Source organism: Osmia lignaria, chromosome 8, assembly GCF_051020975.1.
Source record: "Osmia lignaria lignaria isolate PbOS001 chromosome 8, iyOsmLign1, whole genome shotgun sequence".
Taxonomy (NCBI): domain Eukaryota; kingdom Metazoa; phylum Arthropoda; class Insecta; order Hymenoptera; family Megachilidae; genus Osmia; species Osmia lignaria.
In genome coordinates this window covers 13108784-13132020 of record NC_135039.1, presented here as the reverse complement: position 1 = coordinate 13132020, position 23237 = coordinate 13108784, and the positions used below count along the sequence as shown (strand labels likewise).

General features: G+C 53.6%; 1 protein-coding gene across 24 annotated transcripts in view; it reads right to left on the bottom strand.

Moving 5' to 3' along the window:
• Nucleotides 1–23237, bottom strand: part of LOC117606476 (uncharacterized) — an 80627-nt gene that overhangs the window by 29687 nt on the left and 27703 nt on the right. For all 24 annotated transcript variants that reach the window (XM_076689750.1, XM_076689749.1, XM_076689764.1 and 21 more), the window contains exons 2-3: nt 18245–22833; nt 4656–4703 (exon numbers count right to left, since the gene is read on the bottom strand). In XM_076689750.1, the coding sequence (XP_076545865.1) occupies nt 4656–4703; nt 18245–22796 (4600 nt within the window). In that variant the 5' untranslated portion in view covers nt 22797–22833. The remainder of the gene's footprint in view (nt 1–4655; nt 4704–18244; nt 22834–23237) is intronic.

Genomic DNA, 23237 nt, shown 5'->3' with positions numbered 1-23237 from the left:
CGCGTATGGGACTCGTAACGCATCGACGACGAATCGATCGGTCTCCGCAGTTTCCTCTTCGCGGAGAATCGTTCTTTTTTTTTTCTTTCTTTCTTTCTATGGTCGCATCGGCTGCAGGAAATTAGAGCGACGCGTAACGAGGCCGACCGATGAATTGGTCTCGATAAACGAACGAAAATAACCCGGACGCGTTTCACACTTGCAAGTTCAACGTTCCCTTTCGAGTAGCCCGCCCACGCTCCGGAAAGAAATTTACCAAAACGCCCCCCGTGGTTATTAACGGAATGCCGGGCGAGGCGTTCCTAGAATCCACGAGGATCGAACGCGCGGTTTCCGTGGAGAGTATTCTAGCCAACGATCCTGCGAGATCGCAATTACGCGTGTGCACCGATCGATTTCAATTACCGCGACACGAACGTTGCAGCCGAGTGGCTTTGGTTCCTTGACCTCGCCCTAGGTACAACTGTTGCTCCCTTCCTCGATTTGCGTGCATCGAGGCAATCTTGCTTGATAAACCTTTCCATTAGGGGCGTCGTACGGGTACCCGGGTAGGGTCGAGTCGGGTAATGACCGAGTTGGATTGAATGGAACGCTGGAAGTTTCTCCAAGCACGAAAATTTTTTACTTCGACCCGAATTTTCGGGTACCCGGGTCGGGTCGGGTCGAGTCGGGTAATGATCGAGTTGGATCGAATGGAACCCTGGAAGTTTCTCCCAACACGAGCATTTTTTACTTCGACCCGAATTTTCGGGTACCCGGGTCGGGTCGAGTCGGGTAATGACCAAGTTGGATCGAATGGAACCCTAGAAGTGTCTCTAAGCACGAAAATTTTTTACCTCGACCCGAATTTTCGGGTACCCGGGTCGGGTCGGGTCGAGTCGGGTAATGACCGAGTTGGATCGAATGGAACCCTGGAAGTTTCTCCAAGCACGAGCATTTTTTACTTCGACCCGAATTTTCGGATACCCGAGGCGGGTAATGACCGAGTCGGGTCGAATCAATTGGGAATTCTAAATTTTCTCCAAATACAAAAACTCTCTATCCCGACCTGAATTTTCGGGTACCCGCGCTTTCCACCAGTTTCCACGATGAATTACTGGACATATCGCGTGCGTTACGCATCGAAGAATCCATCGAAACGCTTTCTCTGGCAACGAACTCGAAGCGTGGCTTATGAATCGAGTTGGAAGGAGGGACGGAGAGAGCACGGTCGAGGACAACGAGGAGGAGGAATCGTGGCCATACGGGTGCAGGCGCCGCGCTGAGTATTAATCTCGTCGCGGAGAAAGAACAGCACGGCGTCGATTAGCCACGCGAAAGTTTTGACCCCCCAGTATATGCATCCATTTCTTTTCTTTCCTTCTGATTCGACAATTTTTCGCGCGAATTTTGAACAGTGACTGGAATAAAAAATATTTTAGGAAGAAACGCCCGGTACTTTCGGACCAGGAGGCGTTCGATCGCTCATACGATACACTCGTTGCCCGATAGACAATAATTCTCCGGCGCGGCGGATTCTGCAGGCCGTTTATCGATTATCGTTGGCCAAAAATACGCGCTCGAAAGTGCGCGAAACTGGCTCCTCTCGAATTCCAGCTGTAAACTCGCCGGGAGAAGCCCTGCGCCGTCGGAACGACGAAAATCGGATTAAGCCGAGACGAAAGAAGCGATTCGTGCCCTTGAGATTTACGAGTAGTTCGAGCTAAGGTTCAGCGAACCGGAGAAACACGACGAGCCGCGTTAATTAACCGTAATTGTTCTAAGTAGTAACGGGACTGGGAGACGGGCGCGTTTCGCGAATCGAATAGAGAAGGGACGACATAGAAATCGAAACGAATGATACTCTCCGTTTAACCAGGAACAAAAGAAAGCACAAAGGGCGAGGGCGAAAGCAAAAGAAGACTTTGGATTATAGGGTTGCCCGTTCTTGAAATTGTCCCCTCTTCGTTTCATGCGAATAGCAGTCGCAGTCGCCGTCGCGAGCAGCAACCAGGGCCGAGCGTGGCGCGTTGGGGCGCGTGAGCCTGCGTGCCGTGTGTGCGTGGCTTCTGAATCGAGCGCGTGCTGCCAGGCAAAAATCTATATCGCTTTTCAAGCCGGAGAATGCCTTCCGGGGAGAGGAAACATTCCCGGCACGTGCACGTGCGTGCGCGGATACGTGCGTGAGGACGTGCTTCTACGTTATTTAGCGGGCTGCCCGGCCCCCCGGTACAGCCCACGTGTCCACGCGTCCTCCCCAGCATCCCGACGCTTCCTTCACCGCCGCGGCACACATCGGATCTCGCCGATTTGTTTTTCTCCTAGCCCGAGTGTATGGCCGACGGCATCGATCGCACGCGATTCCAGAAGCGTCCCCGCACGCTGCCCCGCTGTTCCCGTTCACTTACCCGACGAGTCTGGACAAACTTACGGACCAAACGGGCTACTCCTAACCTCGGCTCCTGGGAAACCGTCCTCAGCTTCCGCTCGGCTACATCTCGGAGGACGAACGAGAATATACCGGAAAAGCGTTTCGAGTGACGCGATCTGGTCACTGTCCTTTCCGCGACGCGTGCACGACTGCCGGCCCTCGAAGGCAGAGCCGGTTGAACCGATACGAAGCAACGCCACCGTCCTCGTTGCCGTCGCTACCGCCTCCACCGCCGCCGACGCCGCTTTTATAATCAATATTAGTTGACGGAGGATCCGCCGAGCGTCGCCGCTCGACGATCCGGCGTCGCCAGCGAGATAGACGACGATATCGAAATCGAAAGCGAATTATATTTTTGCGAACGCGGTTTTTTGATCAGAAAATAGATGATTAAGTCTAACTGGGGGTGGCTACTTACTTATTAAGGACGTTCGTTAGAGGGAAAGACGGGAACGCACCTCCAGAATGGTCGCCCTCGATCTGCATCCCGACGTCCTTTCCCTACAGGAGCCCGGTGCATCCCCAGAAACCGCGTCATCGTTTCGCACCAGGGTATCCCAGTTTCCGATTCATCGTCGAACGATCAACGAGCGGAAAAAAAAATGAAGAAAACGCGGAGCCGATTTTCCCGCACCCTCGCCCGCCCCCCACCCAAAGGAACGAGGTTCGCACTATTCCGGACACTGGAAAACGCGACCCCGTGATCGGACGTTTTTTATTCGGAAATCGGCGACAGGGTGTGGCGAGAGAGCCACACGGTTTTAAAACATTGCCACGCGATTCGCTTCGACCGGCGTCCACCGGCGGCGGGGGCGCCTTCGAGCATCGCAACCAGCGCGACGCCGGTGTCGCGTCGACTAGCGTCGCGCCATCTTGCCGAGGACGACTGGGACGCCTCCACTCGGGACGGTATATCGGTCCCCTTTCACCGACCGAGGGAATTCCACTTTATCGTTCGAGCCTCTTTACTTATCCTATGGTACTCTATCCTATCCTTTGGGATTTCCTTGGGATCTCATCTTGCCTTCGGTATTGCTTCGATCGTTCGTTACATTTCTCTTTTATTTTTACGACGCGACTCGATTACGAATAAGGGACGAATAAAAAATTCGAACAAACTCCTATCCGATGTCGGTAATTTTTCATTCGAGATGCATGCCAACGCGAGGGGGGAAGTTGGAGGTGTAATTTTTACCAGAAAAGATTGGCTGTATTTGTCTGGAACTTTTACAAATAACTAGGAATGTGCGGGTACTAGAAAATTCCATTTGGGAATTTTTTTCGAGTTCAGGCACAACTGAAAATTTTTCCAGGACATTAATATATTCGTCTGCCCGAATATAAATGTTTTAGAATCTTAGTCAACCCGACCCGACCCGTCCGGAGACCCGGGTACCCGCACACCGTTCGAGTTAACGGTTGCTCATTTCAATAGCCACAGCAAAGTTTCGGCGGGGCAGCTTGCCGAGTGCTAATGGAAACGAAGCTTTAAATCGTTCCTGCCCGTTGAAACGGCAACTTTATGCACCCAGTTAATCCCGCTTCCGGCGTCTTTGCAGCAAAACTTCCGGCCGTGTGTAATCGAGCGGGACGCGTCGAGTAACGGGCTGAAAGAACAGCCGGCAATTCGAAGGGAAACGGAACAAAAGGGAACGTCTGCGAGACAAGTTTCCTCGGGAAATTTCGACGTGATCGCGTTCGCGATCGTGCCGCGCCGCAACGAAATCCGCTTTTCGGAATTAAGGGCATTCGATTCGATTATTGGATCGTCCCGTCCCTCGCATTAGACACGCGTCTCGCGGATCGATCGAACACGGAAACGTTAGAATTAGAATACCCTTTGCATTAGAAATCTTCCATTTTTATAGGAACCTACATCTACGACTTTACCGAGTTACCGGTACGTCGGGGGAGCGGAGAGCGAGGTTGGGCTGAGCGCGTTGCCCCGAGGGCACAGTTAACGCGAAAGACGGAAGGGCGGTCGCCGTATCGCTTTCACGCGTCAAAGAGTAACCGGAAGGGAGAAGGCCGGTGCCGTGGTGGTCGGTGTTGAAACTCGAACCGAGGAAACCCGACAGACGCTTCGCCGATTCCAGGGGTTAAGTTAAGCTCCTGCCTACTTAAACACCGTCCAACGCGGGACGCGAGGAACACAGGGGTTCAGGTCTGGCCAAAATCTCGACTAAAGCGAAAAGGAACGAGAAGAATTCGCGACCGAGTTTCTTCGCAAAAGAGGCTGACTCACCGATGTCGTTGGACTGTCGGCCCTTGCCATCCGAATTCCACTCTTCCTCTGCAACAAGAAAAAGGACACAGGCATCTATTAGCATCGGTGCCATAGCGAGAGGAAGGTTGTTCGACCGATCTAAAAGCTACACCGTTTTCTAAGTAGGGGTGCGGTTCAAATTTACCGAGTTCCTTCCACCTAAAGAGGTTTCCGCGCTCCGTGTAGGTGCAGGTTGCATAATTCAGGAGCGCAGAACTCCCGCAGAGGCTGTGGCCTGTGCGCGGCGTGTAAATTTATAAGGATCCGTGGTACCTCCGTGACGTCGCTTTCGCATTCTTAGCCACGCGGGAGGTATGAATTTAAATTCACGCCCCGTCGACCCATATTCCGGCGGTCGACGAATTCGCCGCCGAGCGCGGACCGGGAAGAGAGCACCGCGGGCCACGGACGCGCGACGATTTAATAACGCTGAGGCCGGTCAACGCATTTCCATGACAAACGTCTCGCGCGAAAAGCTCCCTATGAAACTCCTGCGCGACATCTAAATGTCAAAAGATCCGTCTGTTTACAAAACGAAACAGGGAAGGGAGGAGAAGGATGGCTCGAGGCTCTGCCAAAAGGGTAAACTTTTTTCTCTTCACCCTCGTCTCCTCCCTCGCAATCTCGTTTCAACGTTCTCTAAACGAACGCGACAAACGCAAACGGGACGTCCTTCTCGCACGAATTCAATTCGAAAGAGAGGAAGAAAAAGAATTGCTAGTTTTCCTTTTCGCGTTTCGACGTCCATTTACCAGCTCGCGTCTCGAAAGGGTCGATGCTGGAGTTTCGAGACAAACGAAGCTTGAAACTAACAAATGCGCAATCCAGATCGGGGAAGAAGGTTTAAATCTTTTTCGACCACCTAAGATTAGCTAAGAAAAGAAAGTGGGTACAGTTAGACCCACCCCGTTATCCCATGATACGGAAGTTCTTTTCCCGAAGGGAAACGAAGGTTACCTGAAGTGTCGGATTCGGATCCTGGCGTGGGGCTAGCGTCCACGCTGTGCCGAGATCCTTGGCAACACTCGCTGCACTTGCTGCACATTTCTCTCCCGTTCCCTTTCGCAGACAAGGATCACCCTTCGATTCGCTGCTTTCGAAAGGATCGATTATCGTTCGGCCAAGTACGGCCTGTTGTTCGAAGGCATCGATCGAAGCCACTGTGGTCTCCCGATTTCCACGGCCTCCACCGTCACCGGCACCACCATCACCATCACCGATACCATCACTAGTAGCAACACCACCACCGCGAGCCTCGAAACCCGGTCAAACTACCGTGGGAAAATAATTTTTATCTCATCCGCGAGTTTATCTCCTTCCATCGGCCGCCTAACGCTCTGCCAAATTGAAATCGAGCTGAAATTGCGCGAATCCTCGCCGATTTATCTTTGAGAATTGGGAGGAGACTTCTGTGACGATGATCGCGAGATTCCCAAGGAGCAAGCAATCGAAATGGCAGAGTTTGCCGAGGAATCGCAAACCGTCCGGATGGTCGGCGACGCACGGTGCATCGCGAGTTTCCCCAGGAGCGAGCAACTGAACTGGCAGAGTTTGTCGAGGAATCGGACACCGTGACGAGCGAAGGAAACTCATCGGAGAAGCAAAGAGACACGTAATTCCCGGTGGTCACCGTCTGAACGTGGCATCAAAGCGGTACGGGGGAAAGAAAATAATTACAGCGAAATAGGAATTGGACGAGTCGGGGGGATGGGGACGGAATGAGAAACAATAAAGCCTGGTCGAGGAGGAGGAACGGTAAATGGCATCGGGTTAAACGAAATTCAGAAACATCGGGGGAGGAACGGTGTTGCAGAGCGACGCGAAATTAACTGGTAACCCGATTCGCCAGGAGAAACCGAGGACGTAGGACGCGGACGAATCGGTTGGCCGCGCTCTCACGGAAATCGATCGTCGAACGCAACGATGGCAATTCGCAATTACGCGAGCGGTATTTTGCGAGGCTGGCTCTCGTACACCTCGAAGCGAGACTAATGGGGGTTGAGTGGGTGGGCCTGCATAGGGCGATGGGTGGCGATGACGCGCGCGCTCTCCTGCCACCTCAAATTCCATGTAATTCGGTTCCTGGAATTCGCGTAACCAGCAACCAACCAGCGAGATTTCCATAAACGACCGATCGAAATTCGATTAAACGTCGATGGGTTCGTTTCGTCCAAAATCGATCATCGATTTTAATCGCCCGTAAGGTAGAACAAACGAATATTTTCTGCTAGAGCTAGAGGGGGAAAAAAAAAGGTCGTCGAGCTGGAGCCGCGAACAGAGAAAAGTTGGAATGGGAACAGGGATAAACGCGGAAACAGCGGGAAAACGGGAGGAAAGTTTTCCTCGTGGCAATTCGCGAAATTGCGCAACGAAGCGCGATCACGCGATTCTTAAGTGGCGATTAAGCTCGAGGCTCGCAACAGAGGGAGAGAAGCAACGTCTACTCTACTCGAGTCAGCGTCTTTCTTTCTGCTTTCGACTCCGTTAAGAGGCTTAAGCGAGAGAGGACGAGGGAGCAGAGGTCGGTGTGTACAGTCGTTAGAAAAACTGGCAGAGTTTGTCGAGCAATCGCGAACCGTCCGGATGGTCGGCGACGCACGGTGCCCGTCAGAGGAAAGGATACTTTGGGATTGTACTCGCGAGGGACCGCGAGTGGATGCTAATTAACCGAATTAGCGTGACGCGAGATCTCGAAAGAAGAAAATCTCAATTCGAATTCTCGGGTACCCGTCCGGTATTCCCGGCCCGACCCGACCCGGAGTAAAGTTCAGTAATGAACAAGCCGAGTCGAGTCAAATCGGGTAATGACCGGGTGTACCCGAACAAATTTAAGTCCTAATCGAGTACCCGTACGCCGTTAACTCCTACGCAGTTCTAGGTATCCAGTTGCGTGGGTGCGTGGAGGCGTGAAAACGCGATCGATTCGAGCGACGACTGGTCCGCGTACGCGTCGATCCATCCGATGCAACGAAACAAAACGTTTTCAAGGCACAGACCGTACAGAGAGACTCTTTGGTGCCTTGCGCGCGTGTCTATCGAACATCGGAAGACACTTTTTGCCTCGACCGGCAGGCTAACTTCTCCCCCTTCGAACAGCGACGGAACCTTTGTCTTTGTTCGTATCCTGCAAAGTATCGTTTTACTCCCTAGTCCCGTTTCCCTCTCCGCCGGTAATCGATACCGTTTCTTCTCCAGACGGACGATTAAAACGATCGTCCGCGGAACAAAGCGTCGCCGACGCACGGCGGCAGAGTTTGTCGAGGAATCGCGAACCGTCCGGATCGTCGGCGACGCACGGTGCCGGTATTTGCAAAGGCTACTTCGGACCGCGTACTCGGTGGAAGAAAACTACAGAAGCGGAAACTGATAGGAAAGCCTTTCTCCCGGAGTTAATTGGATCGCGTTTGGCGTCGCGACACCTGTACGACGCTCGAGCCTTCGGATAATTGGAGACGAGTCTTTTCTCGAGCTTAACTCGCTTCCCGCCTCTTCTACCTCATCCTCTCGTCACTTTTCCCGCGGAAATAACGAGATCCCGCGAAATTAACCCGGCAACCGTAAAACGACCAGCTTTGCTCTTCGTATTCGCGTATCTTCCGACATCTTCCTCTTGACCTTTAGGAAACACGATGGAAGCAACAGAAGAAAGGGTACCACTCTCCGCTTAGTAGCCGTCCCGTTTCCTTCTCCGCGATTCTTTTTGTCTTCGCGACGCGCCGTGGCTCTTCAACCAACGCTACGAGTAGTTCAGAAGAGATCGTTACCGCCGTTGAATGCGCAAGAGGAACGGAAGCTCCGCAGGGAAAACCAACAACCCGAAGCATCGCGTTGATCAATTGGGAATCGCGATCGTACCGACAAAGAAAATAAAAAAAAAAAAAAGAAAGAAGACGGTCGACTAACGAAACTACGAATGCATGGCAGACGATGCGAACGAAAAGCTTTCGTTTTCCGCTCCCTTTGCTAAGCGTGTCGATTGCGCGTGCAGACGGGCGACGCGTCGCCACCGCCACCGCCGCGACTCTTTTTATATCCCGTCTCTTCGTTCCTTCTCTCCCGTCCCGTATCCAGCATCGAAAAGCGTACGGTACGTCTGCTCGCCGGTTTTCTTTCTTCTTTTCCCTCCGTTACTTTAAACCGCGTCGCGCCTAGAATTTCCCTCTTTTTCCCCCGACCGCCAGCGTCGGTGAAATTCGAGCCGTCGCGTCAGGAATAATTCCTTTACCCTTCTCGATCTTCCCTTCATTTTTTTTTTTTTCCAACGAACGAACTTTTGGAGCGTGAACGAACGACGCCGAGCGTCCAGTCGAACGCCTTTTCCACGGGTCAAGGACAATCGCGACCCGCTCTCTCGGATGGTATTTATTTTTACAACGGCAAGGCAAATTTGCGGGGTGTATAAACGATCGACGTTCGATCGTCTCTAAATATATCCCTCCGCGTAAATACGTTACCCGCGGGAGAAGCGTTCACCCTGTGGGCCAGAAGTGGCGCGAAAGTAACCAGAGTTCGAGGATGCGCCTACGGGGGGGGACACGCCTCCGTCGCGTCGGGTCAAGGATGCGCTTGCGACGCGGCAATTTCGAACGCCCTTTCCCTCCCTTCCGTCCGAGTCGCATGGAAATCGCGAGCGGGTACAATGGTCGGAAGATAAGTTGGCAGAGGCGTACGGCGGAAGAGGAAAGGCGGAGGTCGCGGTTCCGCGGCCAGAACCTGTTCTCGATCCTCCCGGTTGCTACATGCTCTTCGGCGTTGGTTCGTCGAAAAACGTGCGGCACACTATCGATTATCGGTTTCGAGAAAAAAAGGGTATCCAGAAATATCCTGCTGCAGAAACCGAGGCACTCGTCGAGAACAAACGCGCACTGATATCGTTCTCCTCCGAACAAGACGAGACGATCCGGGCCCCGCCGGATGTCCGTTTCGAAACTCGCGCTCGAGGATCAACGTGGAGGGAATGGGAGCTGCCACGACGCCGACCGACTCGACGTCCGCATGCACACTGACACCGACGCTCCCTAGAAGCTTGCACCGCGAACCCTCTTCTCCTCCTCCTCCTCCACCTCCTCCTCCCGTCGTTTCTCCGTACCGTTCCACGTTCCCCTCCCCACGTTCCGTTCCGTTCCGTTCCCTGACGTTCTCCGCCGCCTTGCACTCTGCGCCTCCATCGGATCACCCTGCCTCTATCTCTCCGCCTCTCTCCTTCGCTCCTCGAGCCTTCTTCCATTTCGTTCCGGCCTGTTCTCCGTTCTGCCATCCGCGGCTCCCTCCTCGCGCCCTTCGAACACCCGTACCCTGAACGTGGATCCTGCGTCACACGCATCTGCGTAGCCTCTGCCGACGGCAATTGCCGTTAACTGCGTCCCCGCAATTGGATCAACTTCCTTTACTTTTGCCGGCGAACGAAACGGAATGGAACGACGGGGAACGGAAGTAGATTCGTCGGACCGTTTCGAGGCGAGGAGGGCGAGGGTTCTGTTCGATTTACGCATCGGTTGGGCATCTCTTTCTGGTCCGCGAAATTCGAAGCGGAACGGAAGCAGCCCGACGTGAACTTCTTTCTAACGCGGAGAAGTATACCGTCATTCATCGAATACGGGAACGACGACCCTGAAGAGGCAGCGACCGACGCGACGGCAAGAATGGAACGCGCGCGAAACCTTTGAATCGCCCCTGCTCGTTTAATCGCTCGACGTCCTGCCGCGAGAGGCATGGAAAAGAAAAAGAAACGACTGCGGTAACATCGAAGCCGCAGCCGCTATTCTGTTTCACGATCCTTTTCCTCGATGCCGAGGAGGATCGTGTTCTCGAAGGAGTTCGCGAAACGAGGTCAAAGGACTGAGAACGCGTTGGCGTAAATCCAGCTACCGCCGAGGGGAAGTATCGGTGGGGAAATTTTTTCGAAAAAATCCCTCTGCTTTCGCACGGTTTATTTCTGTAAACTGCGACGTCGAACCGGATGATGGATAAAAAAAGATGGAAAACGGAAGCGAGTGGGCGGCGAAGCGCGTAAAAAGCATCGTACTCCGTCGAATTTGTCGCGGCGACGATCGATTCCGTTTCGGGCGCGCGTTAATCCCGAAACGTCAACTTTACTGCAATTTACTCCTGGACGACAATCACCGGAAATGGCTTCCACCTAGCCGACGCAACCGGAAACGCGATCGATTCCAACGGCTCGTAGCCCAGTTTCTTTACGAATAATTTGCCAAGTTTTTCTTTCTCGTAGCGGCGCGTTCGCGGAAGTTCCATCGGCCGGAAAAAAGAAGGGAAACGGATGAAAAGGGAAATACGAGTAAGGAGAAGAATCAGTGAAAAACGGAGAGAGAGATGCTGAGTGAGAGAGAAAGATAGTCGGCTAAGGGTGTAACCCGGTCGATAAACCGGGGTGGGTGCGGTCCTTCCTCATCTCTCCTGCCCCACAGCCCCGACCCCGACCTCGGCCTGACCCCCTCCCACCAGAGTCGCCGAACCACCCCTTACTTCTCCAACCCCTTCGCCGTCACACGCGATAACCTACTGACGAACAATGCGTTCACGCATCACGCCTCTTCTTCTTTTTCGTCTGTTCGAAAGTTTCACACGCGCCAGATTAATTAACCAAAGAATCGTGAAATTCGGGTACCTCGGTTCGGGTAATTTTCGCGATTCCTTAAATCCATCAATCTTCCCCCCAAGAAATTTTTCAAATTTTGCGAGAGCAGAAAATAAGATAAATGTCTTCGAGCATGCTCGTACTAAAAAATTGAAGGAAATAAAAATAAATCACGTCGAATGAACCGACAGCAGCTGTTGCATCAAACGGAGCAACGTTCTTATCGATGCCTTCGTCAGCAACATTCGAGACGAGGTATTCCTTTCTTCGTGGTACCGTGACGACACCAGGATAAGATTATTATTGCAAACATTTAAAATACACGCTCCAACTGAGAGAGAAGAGGATCGTTAGCGATCAAAGAATAATGAAAAGACAAGACTCCGCGTCAGGGAGATGCCCGTTTCAATTATTCTCGAGGATTGCTAGGAAACGTCGAGCGAGATGGATTTTCCTTTCCGCGGAAAAGGTGCCGGGTTCGAGCGTTTTCGAGCGGTTACTTCGCCGAAGCGAATGGAAAAAGGTTGCGGTGAGTAAATAGCGCAAACCAGAATGATTTACTCTCAAACAAAGTTACGGGCAGGTCGCAAGTTCACACAGGACGCTCGACCTATTTCGCGTCGGGTAACTAGGCTTTATGGTACCCCGGGGTGGATTGCGACGTTTCCGTGGAACATCAAAGGCGCCGGGAAACGAAAAGGCGAAATATTCGTTTCGTCTTTCACCCTTCTCGAATCTCGATTATCGCCTTTGCGAGATAAAAGCAACCGAAGCCGTTAAAAAATTCTCTCCCTCGTTTGGGGCTCTCTCCGAGGTCCGCCGTTCGGTACCCCGAGACAATGGGCGTAAAGCGGGCGATACGCGGGTCTTAAACCAACCGGTACACCTTTTATCGCTGCAAACGGAAGCAGAAACGTGGAAAAGAGGAGGGCTACTTCCTGCCGGGATCGAAAAGAAGGCAAGTTGCAGACGCTGGAGAAACTTCTAAGCACGTATCTCGACGTACGCCGGATACAGGCAGGAAACGAGGGAAAGAAGAAAAGGAATCTCAACATTTTCAACCTTTTCTTCTAGCAAATAATACCCTTACGATTTCCTTGTTTCTCTCAGGAGAGGTGTGCCGCATAAATTGGCAATTTCGTGTCGCAGTTTCACCGAGAAGATCGAAGCTCGGTCCAGCGTAATTGGGTCAGGTCGCGGTACTCGGCGACGTTGACGCGGGTAAACTTGATTGCAAGACGCGTACGTTTTCCTTTGGAAATCGAGCATCTCCTCGAAGACCAGGTACGGGGATCGATAATTCTACCTCGAGGAACCTCGAACGCGGTTTATTCCTCGGAAACGACAAAGGATCCGTCTCACGGCAATTGGGTCACCGCGTATACACGCGGAACGTTCGCCCGATACGAAGCGTTAACCCGTTCCGAGACGACGAATGCGAGTCGTAAAACGTTCGTCGCCTCGGCGGTCGTCGCGACGCTCGGATCCAAAGGGAACTGGGTCGCGTCGTTAACGTCTATCTCTCGCGGTTATCGAAACGAGACGATTCCGCCAACTCGTTTGCGAATTGATATTCGCTTAGGGGAAACGAACGAACGGTCGACCCGCTGCCCTCCTGTCACGATCCAAGTTCGCGCACGACAACTGGGTCAACAGGATACGCCGTGACGTCTACTACAAATGGCCGTTTACCTATTAAACGCAAAGTGCATCCCCTCGTTCTCGTAAAATAACCACCGCCGTCTCGTACGTTCAAGAAGTTAGATAAACGTCGGCCAAGGTAAATCTACCCCGTAAAGTAAAGTCTCGTTTGTTCTCCTCGAAATAGAATTCGTAGGGAACGTCGGAGATCGTTTAACAAAGCTTCCCGCCCTGGGAAAAAGCGCGGTTCGACGCGATAATGACTTCGCAGGATCGTTCGATCGATCGGGATTATTAAACCAAGTAGAGAACTTCCTTACCGTCCAACGACACGCAGTGTCTCCACACGAATATACGCATCTCGTTGTAGGGGGAGCAGGATCAGGACGGACACACGACGTTCGCTTTCGATTTCCTCCCCGCAGATGAGCAGCCTTCGATCTCAGAGATCGTCATCACCGTCAGAGATCGCGGGACGATCGCGCGCTATTCTCCTCCGAGGGAGCATCGTCCTCTTGCTTTCCACTCGCGTTCAAAGAAGATCACCACCCCGCGTTTACGGTCCGACGATCTATACCGAGAGTGATCGAACCGAGCGCGGATCGGCGGGTCGCGATAAAGATCTTACGCGACGGGAGGATGCAAGGTAACTGTTCAGGAACGGCACTGCCGGCGGCAGGCCAGAGGGTGGGACAGATTGGCCGAGGGTAGGTTGCCGCCGCCGCTGCTGCTGCTGCTGCTGCTGCGAGAAGCGCGGACCCGATACCGATAGCACTGGTGGTGGTATCGTAAGCACACTGCCGATAGTGGGAAGCGCGCGCGGCTTGTGTACACACCCGGAATACAAGAGTAAAGCCGGCGAACACTGGGAAGAAGAAGAAGACGAAGAAGCGTAGCGATAGGAGAGTCGCGGAGGTGCAAAGAAGGAACGGAACGGAACGGGGGTTGTGCAACCTGCGCGCAAGCGTCGAGGAACCGTGACAGGGTGTAGCCGGCTCTAGCCTGTCAACCTGCTCCCTCGGATGCACGTTCCGTCTTCGTGACAGGTGAGAAGCTGAGGTCGTTTCATCCTATCGTCGCCGCCGTCGCGTTTCGATCGTCGATCATCGGAACGACGCGTTGGCGAGCGACGATAAAAGATTAACCGACTCTTACCGGAAGCCTTTAATTCCGTTTCCGTTGGCGAAAAGCACGTTCGGACCGCTATCGCCCGACGCGTTCTAACGTCGCTGCGATATCGGCCATTTCCTGCGATTTAATTCGAAATATGACGGTCCTCGACCGGGCACAAAGAGAGGCGATTCAGGGGATGAAAAACGCGGCTAACGTTGGAGATAAAGGGAAACGCCGGAAGAGAATCTATTGTGCAGCTTTTGGAAGGCTGGGTGGTCGCGCGAGTTACGACGCTTTGTTCGATTATCAATTTTATGGGGCGACCTTTGCGTTGCTCGAGAAATCTATCGCTTACCGCTTCCCTGCCGCGAGGAATAACCCGTCGATTTAACTTTGTTCCGAAAACCTTTCCAACTTTTCTCTTCTGAGTCGTCGACGAAATCGAATCGGCTACTCGATCTAGAATAGTAGAGCGATCGCGATCGATCTCTCACGCGTTTGTTGGTAGCGGATGCGTTGACCTTGTCGAGGCGGAAGGGGTGTACGGGTACCCGAAGATTCGGGAGAATAGCCGAAACATGACTCAGTCGAGCCACTCAGAAAAAAGAATTTCCAAAAACGAATTTCGGCGTTTTAACCCTTGAATAGCGGAGTCTGGGTCAAGCTGACCCCAACTTACAAAATATATACTAGGATATTAATATAAAATTAAATGTGCAATTTTTAAGCGGAAGAGTTTTACAAACAGTGCAAATTAAAATTGGGTCTCTCTCCATGGTCCGCCATCCGAGGATTGAGAAAAAGACAGTTACCGCGAATCCAACAAAGTTAAATGTATATAATTTATAACGAATGTGTAAAATTAAGAAAATAAACGTAATATGAGATGCAAAATTAAATAAAAATTGTGTCTTTCTCCGAGAAAATTGCATGCGATGCTGAAGGAAACATTCGTCGGTATCTTACCTTCCCTTCCGAACTTCCGTTTCTTCTTGCCGAGGCTGGCACCGGAAGAGGAGCTCTTCCCGGAGCTCTTGTCCTTGCTCTTCCAACGCATCAACATGTTTCGCAATCGCTTCAGCGTTTCGAACGTAGGCCGGATAGCGTCATTTCTCGAAGGGATCGCGCGGACGCGTGGACGCGTGTTCACGACACGCGGCTCACGCTCAATCGCGCCGCCGTTCTCGAGCGATTCGCGTGATCGCGCGTCGATGCGCGCGATTTCACGCGGTCCCCTCGTCCCACCGCGGCGAACATCACAAACGGCGGCGACGCGTATCGTTTTCGTTTGCCGCCCTTTAACGATTCACGCGAAGATCTTTGTCGGCTTTCGCTCGATCATCCTTTGTTCTCCAACGACCAGGACCGCGAGGTGAGATCTAACGGGACGAAACGTAGGGTGAATTAAAATTCGTTTAGGGGAATATCGTTCGGACGTCCCGGCGCCCGTCGAGTCGCCATCTTTCGGTCGGGACGCGTTTCACCGCTCATGGAGGGTGGATACACTCGAGCGTGCCATGGACCGAATCGGATCACTGGGTCAAACGAGCGTCAGCCCTGAGAAGGACGTTCCTCCTTTCCCGTTTCGATCGAAAATGTATAAAGGCTCTAATAAAAAAATAAAAACTCCAAAGTTTCTGCAGATAATTTAACCCTAATGCGAATCCTAATCACTGTATTCCTCCCCCCCCTTCAAGATACTTGAACCAGAAACAAATCGCGAAAAAAGAAAAGGCAAACCACCCCATAGGAATCGCAAGGGTGGACCGACAAGTTTACAGCGTCTAAAGAATAGAGCAAAAATTGTATTGTTGAATTATTAAAAAAAGGACCAGTAAATTATGAGAAAAAAGAGAGGCGGACTGCAGAGGAGGCTATCACGAATTCGGTCTGCTTCGAAATCGATAGTCGTGGCTCGTATTTTAAGCCACACAGGGCTGCACTTTGGGAACGTCGACCCATCGACCCGGGCCGAACGAACAAGACACCCCGTTGTCTCCCGCCAGGATATTCTTTACGTTCCTACGGGATTAATAAGCGCGCGAGATTTTTCAGAAAGGAATATTTCGCGAGTCGCTGGACTGGCACGATTCACAGCATCCCCTTCGTTCGAGAACCTTTTCCCTTCCACGTCGATTACACGGTGAAGGTCGTGGCCGAGGAGCGATAACCATACCTGGCGGATCTACCCGTATCGCGCGGTTCACGCTCTAAATGCATGCTTTTTTTTCAAGTTCGATCACCGAACGGGCACAGTTTAAGTTTTAATCCTTGGTCCGTGATAAGGTCACTACACTTGCCGATGAGACGCGGATGTTTAGGATAGGGCCTAGACACCTTTGGACGATTTTTCGAACAGAGACCCGAAAGAAGGCGACGAGGGAGGAGAAACTACACGGCGGGCACCGGCGAGACGAGCACGTACCTCGCGCCGTGTGACGGGCGACCGGCTCGACGGCAGCACCGCCACCCTCCACGATCCCCCAGCACCCTATGTGCTTACCTCGCGTTTCGTCCCTTCGACGATCGCGACTAACGTCACCGCGCGCTCCTCCTTCGCGAACACGCGTCTTCGAAGGTCGCGATCGATCGTAGCCCTGAAGAAGAGGCTGCGATGTTGGGGAAAAGTCCGAGCGCGGAAAATAAGACGCGACGTCCACCGATAACGGCGGCGTCGCACCACCACCGCACTACCACCCACAACCACTATCAGGTACGCGGTTAGAGTCGTTTCACAAGGTGCGCGAACGCCGGTAGCACCAACAGCAGCGGCACCACCATCGAAAACCCGCGGAACGGAACGGAACGTCGCCGGGACCTGCCCGAGTCCCGGCACACTGCACCCACCTTTCTCTCTTTCCTCCCTCTACATCGCCGCGCCGCATGCCCCCGTACCACCCTGTCGCGGCTCAGCTCGCGAAACCTTTCTCGCTTTGTCTCACTTTCCTCCTTGTCCCTTCGTCCCTCGTCCCAGCGCCCTCCTTCTATCTTCCCTTCCCGTGTGACGTCACGGGAACCAAGTCGGGGATCGATCCCGAACGCCCTTCCCGCCTCCGCATCCTCCCGAATGCTACTTACTACTCACCGTACGGAAAACATACGACCGTTCCCGCGACCTCCCCCGACCTCCCACGCACGGACACACTGGTACGCAGGTTCTTTGACGCGTTTCGCTTCTCCGCGATGTCCTCGCGACCTCGTTGCTTATTACCGCGGTAAATAGACGCGTTAATTCGCGGACGGTCGATGAACCGGTTAATTGGATGGCGCGAATTCTCGGGGCTCTTCGAATATTTTGATATTCGAATCTGTATCCGCTGTCTCTGAGGATTCTACCGATTTGCATACATATCGTATCGAAGGACTAGACGAGAATTCGATCAACGTTTGCCCGGATACGTTCTTTTGAATAGGATCGTTTTGGATCAAGAATTTGCGAGTGGCATGTGGCTGATTTAAAAGCGGTTTCCTCTTGGGATAGGTGGATGGTGAACTCGCATAGCGTTTTATCGAGTCGTAGGTTACCGACCTTCCTCCGGGGAAACTAGAAGAGCAACTAATCGCGACTGCCCGTACAGCTACTCCGACCCGTCCAATGACGTAACGCTACTGCCCACGTATCCTGCAGCCAAGACCATCTCTGACCCCGAACCAGGTTGCTTCCATCGTCGTGGCAAGTTCACGGTAAAAATCCTCGTTAAGGTGCAGGGTCGTCGAACCAAGACGTATGAACGATCGACGAGTATCGATATTAATAGAGATCTGAAAATTTCGGGTACCCGAAACCTGACCCAAAAAATGCATATTTGACGTGAATATCGGGTACCCGAAATCGTACCCGACTCGACCCGATTCCACTCAATATTCTTAAGTCGACTTACCAATAAATTTCGTCAAATTGACAAATACGCCTGCAGCCCGAATACGTGCAAACTTCTCACGAATTCGCGACATTACGTAGGAAGTGAAGTTCGTACAGGCTTTAGATATAAGAGCGAGATTCGTGTACCGCGGGCAGGAACGTGCTTGTACGCGATACCGCTCTCGGTGTGCCTTAAGAGGCTCGTTGAAATGCACGGTCATACGCCGCGTAGAGCGGATCCTTTGCAACTTGTCCGGGTGAAATTACGATCCGAGCGTTGCGGATCGTGGCAGCGCCGCGAATGAAAAAATCGCGGAAAATAGAAAGAGGTGTATGGAAAAAAAAGCAAGCACTCACCCTTTGGGCGAAGCATCCGGTGGGGGCTGATGGCTCGTCGTGGATCCGGTCGTGGGGGGTTCCATCGAACTTCCCCGTACGCGTTGCTCCTTGGCGTACTGCCACTTCCGCTCGGATTCGCAGGAGCCACGTCGTTGGGCAGAGGAGGTAGAGGTCTGTCAGCGTCGTATTCCACGTCGGGGCAGGGGCCAGCCGCAGCGTCGCGACGTTCTTGGTGAAGAAACACCGAGTCCGTGTCGGAAACGCTGTCCTCGCTTCGATGTCTTCGAGTCGGTGGTTCCGGAGCTGTGCCATGTTTTGTCGGCCAACTTCCGCTGGGCAAATCTCGTCCGACGGTGGTCGACTGATTCGAAAAGCTGACCCTCTTAGCGCCACCTCCGGTGCCATACTCCGCCGACTCTCCGCCGATCAGGCTGCCCCTTTTGAATATCGGAGGAGGCGCGCTTTTCCCTTCGACGTCGTTCACCGCTGCTACTTCCTCCTCGTAAATCGACGGGGCGTCCAGTTTCCGCGGCACGATCTGAGGGGCGTCGCCGCGGTGGAAATGCGGGGAAGCGCTTTTCGACCTCTGCGTTTCCGGTCTGCGAGAGGAATCGACGGGCTTAGAGGGCATCGCTGCTTCTCGACGTTCGCGAATCGCTTGTTGCGGTCTCACGATCAACACCGGTTGATTCGGACCCTTTTGACTCTGCATTAACGGCGGCTTTCCGCTCGGATTCCCTTTCGAACGACAGACATTACCCGCCCACGGACCCGGCTCCCCGTATCCGATCGTCAACGAAAGATTCATAGCTCCAGCGGGACTTGGAACCGACACTTGCCTCTGAGACACGGACCTCGCAGAGGGAATCTTCGGTCCCGCCTTGCAACAGGAAGACTCCTCCATCAAATTCTGCTCGTAGATGCGCCTCTGTTGCTCCTCGTCCAGCTTCTTGAGCTGCTGCCAATACACCGCCTCCCTGACCTCCGGTAAATCAATTTTCCTTCCAATCTGTCTCGGGTTCGCGTTCGCGCTCGGAGGCGCGACGGTCTTCCTGCTCGCCTCCAGCGTCTTCTGCTGCCAGTAGAACGCCTCCAGGTGTTGTCGAGTCTCCTGCTTCGACGGCGACAGCGGCCCGACGGCCGCGTTCTCCCGTTGCCCGTAAGTCGACTCGGGGATTTGACGAAGGTACAAAGGTTCCGTTAGACTTCGCGGTGTGGGCGATCGCGGTTGTCGTTGCTGCGCCTGTGGTTGGAGGACCCTGGGTGGGTCTACGCGTCCCGGGCCCGCGGTTCCGTACAATTTCTCCCGACCCGCGATGCGGGGACGTTGCGCTTCTTGCAGGAGCAAAGGGGCCACGGACCGAGGCGAACGAGAGGGCGGTTGATTTTGACCCTGTCGATGGTTTTCCGTAACCGGGGATTCGTTTCTCTCTCCAGATGTTGCTTCGTTTCGTTTAGGGCTCGTCGCCGGAGAAGTTGCTCTTCCCTGAACCCAAGCCACTCTATCGTCGCAGTCCTTTCTCCGCTCATCCTCCGCTTGCGATCCACCATTCTGACCTGCTACTGGTTGATTTCGATGATGTCCGTAAACGGGCTCCGGCCGGGCTATCTCCGCGAGTCCTCCTCCTCCTCCTGGATAGTCATCTTCGATCATCTTCGAGGCTGGAGGCTCCCGGTTCCCGCTTGGATCTTGATTACGCGGCTCCAACGGGGTCACTCCGGTGAGTCTGTGAGGCGTATTCATCATCCGCACGGGAGATTCGACGGCGCAGAGTCTGGACTCGTTCAAAGGCCGAGGTATCCGACACTCGTACGCGATTTCCCTCTTCGGCGAGGCGATCAGGATCTGTTCGTTAGGCTGGGACCTCCTGGAAGGCACGGTCCGCGCTCCTGTTTTGCCAGTTTCTCCATCGATGCTCTGTTTGTCCGCGTTCGTCCTGGGCGACATTGGTCGTCCGCCCTTGGAACATCCTCGACCCGGAGAAGAGTCCGTCTTATCCAAAGAATCATCCATTGGAGAACGGATAGGCGGTTTAGACGGCGAGGACGGCGTTTCGTCGTAGATCCTCTCATCCGCGCACCGGGTGGACGATCTCGAAGGCGAATTCTCATTCTCGTTCTCGTAGATGCCTTCCCTGCTGGACGGGTTCTCCTCGTCGAAGTCCCTGTCGTTAGGAGAGCCGCTGTTCCGCGGAGAATTCAAATAATACTCCCCGCTCTTCGAACTGGTCGGCGAGAACTCGCTTTTTTGGCTGGAGTTCGGCGTGCAACTGGAATCTCCGTAGTCCCCGGATTTCTGACTGGAACCTGAAGAAAGATACTTCGGAGATCGACCGACCAAGGGCGCTCTCTTCTGGTTCTGATTCCCTATCGGCTGCCGCGTGATCTTCACCTGAGCGGAGACCGATTTCAGAATCAATCCACCTGGCGAACCTTCGTTCTCATACAACGTTGATTTGTTAGAATATTCCGCCTTGTCCGCTGTGTATGCCCCACTCCGTTCATAACCGATCGGCCGCGGTTGATTATCTTCCTCCGGATAGTTTTCATAATTGGACGAGTCGACTCGGGATCGAGGGATCGCCGGCAGAGGTCTGTCGATCGGATGGATCGCCCTGGGTCGGACGAGGTACCTCTCGCTGGGCGGCGCCGAGATTCTTCCCGAGGGGCCATGATTTCTTTGAAAGAAACACAGACGGTTCGGTGGATTCGATTCCTGCAGACTGTGCTTTCGCTCCAATTGCTGCCCCCCGTACCTCTGGTCGAACTCCTCGCGCTTCTGCCTCTGCTCGAACTTCCGGATGTCCGGGGATATCCCAAGATGCCCGCTCCTCTCGTTCCACCTGTCGTCCGGCGCGATGGAGCTCAGGCTGGAGTCGATGCCGTACGCCCTGGCGGCTCCGCTTCGGTCGCGCAACAGACTCTGCTCCTCGTCCCGCGCCAGGTGGTCCGGAGTGCTGGTTATCGGGCACTGATCCGGGAACAATTCTCGTTTTATCTCGTCCAGCCTCTCCTCGATGATCGATCCGTTCAGACTGTTGTCCAGCTTCACGTTCCTCTTGATGTCCTCGTTCAGATTCATCGTGTCCGGCGATCTGGTGTAATTTCCGTTCTGCTGGTAACGAGCGAAGTGTCTGTCCTCGTGCCTCCTCCTCTCCTTCGACTCCTTCTTCTTCTTGTAATCCTTCCGGGAATCCTTCGGCGAGAAGAAACCAGGCAGCAATCTGCGAAGCCCCAGCTTCCTCTTTTGCTTCTCTTCCTTCTTCACTCGAGAAGTGCCCGCCGCCGCCTCCATGGCCAATTCCCTCACGAGACTCGCGTAACCGTCCTTCCTCGAACGCGTCGAGTCGATCGAGTCCGTCGAGCAACCGCTCGAAACCTTCGCCCGTTTCAGAGACTCGTTCCAACGATCGGCACGCTCGTACGCTAACAGCTTCGAGCGACGTCGACGACGCACCACGTCGAGATCCTCTCCTTCGTCATCCTCCACCTCGTCCTTCCGATCTACACTTTCCTCCTCCTCCAACGCCTTGATCCGATCCTCCAGACACGAGTCGGAATCTAAAGTGCTCACGGTACTGTCCGCGAGGACCTCCTCCGAAGTTTGCCTCCCGAAAGACTCTCGTCCGCTCTCTTCCACCTCCGTATTCCTCTTCTCTCGCTCGAATCGCGGCGAGTCGCGATCTCCCGCGACGCTCTCCTCGGAGGATACGCTGCCGAATTCCTCCACGTAAGAGGACTTGGAGGATTCCGAGGATCGACGCGTCAGTCTGTTCTCCAGGAACTCTCCGGACCACCTTTTCTCCACCTCGGAGACCTTCTTGCTGTAGCTCGGCTTCGCTGTCGCGGTGTCCTTCGTCAGCAACTCGTCCGATTCCTGCTCGAGCTCACCCTCCGGTGATCTATCCTCCTCGATCTTCAATCTCCTGTCGAGGTTGTGCTTCTGCAGGAATTCCTCGTCGAACGCGACCTCCGTGAACTTCTCGTTCGCGTTCGAATCGAGCAACTTGTGGGCGCAGTTCTCGCGCAGCTCCTGCAACTTCCTCCTGTACCTTTCGACGGTGTTGGCGTCGATCTTGGTTGTTAAATTTTCCTGCAGCACTTTGATGTTCGAACGACTCTTTTCTAAACGATCTTTCGCCTCGGTTCCCTCGTTCTCCCTTCGGTCCTCTTGATTATCTTCATCCTTTGCTTTCTCTTCAGCTTTCTTTGAATTGGATTCGTTAATTTCTAACTTTGACGGAACGTCGACCACGATGCTGCCTATCGAGGGACCCTTGGTAAGTTTGATCGGTTTGATCCTCTTCTCGATCGCGCCCTTCGAGTTCGCCGCGAGTATGTCCTCCGGAAGCGATGCGCGGTTCTTCCTCCCTTCGTCCTCGGACCGCGAGAGCTCGGACTTAATCGACAGTTTCCTCGAGGTCTCGTTCTTCGTCAGCAGCACTTCCCGCGATCCACTCGACGATTCGAACACGATCTTCTCCACGGTGACTTTGTCGACCGAGAGAACACGAAGCCCCGGTTCTTCCTTTTTCGAAAGCTTATCATCGCCTACATCCTCTCCTTCCATTCTGTCCCCGCGAGGCGAAGCTCACCGATCTTGCCTCCTAAAATTGAAAACGAACAAACCCGGTGCCTGGTAACTGACGATACTAGAACCGTGCGCGTGTGCGTGTGTTAAATCAAACAAACAGCCGCGAGTAGATAATTCTGAGTTTACTCTCAGGGAGGGGAGCTGTAAAGTTTCCGCGTTTGCGTTAACGAGCGCGGCTCAAAGCAAACGAAACGTTTCCGAGACCGAGGCGAAAGGTACGAATTCGTGGCGTGGCTGTCGAAACGACTCGGCGATACAGGCGCCAGGATAATATCGGTCGCGGTTGCGATATCGCGTTACCTTGATTACGGGAAATCGATCTAGCTCGAGAGCACGTTTATCCCGACTACCACGTTACGTGACTCGGCGGACAGCCTTCCGACATTCCGAAAGCTTTGTCGGGAGGACGCGGCGCCC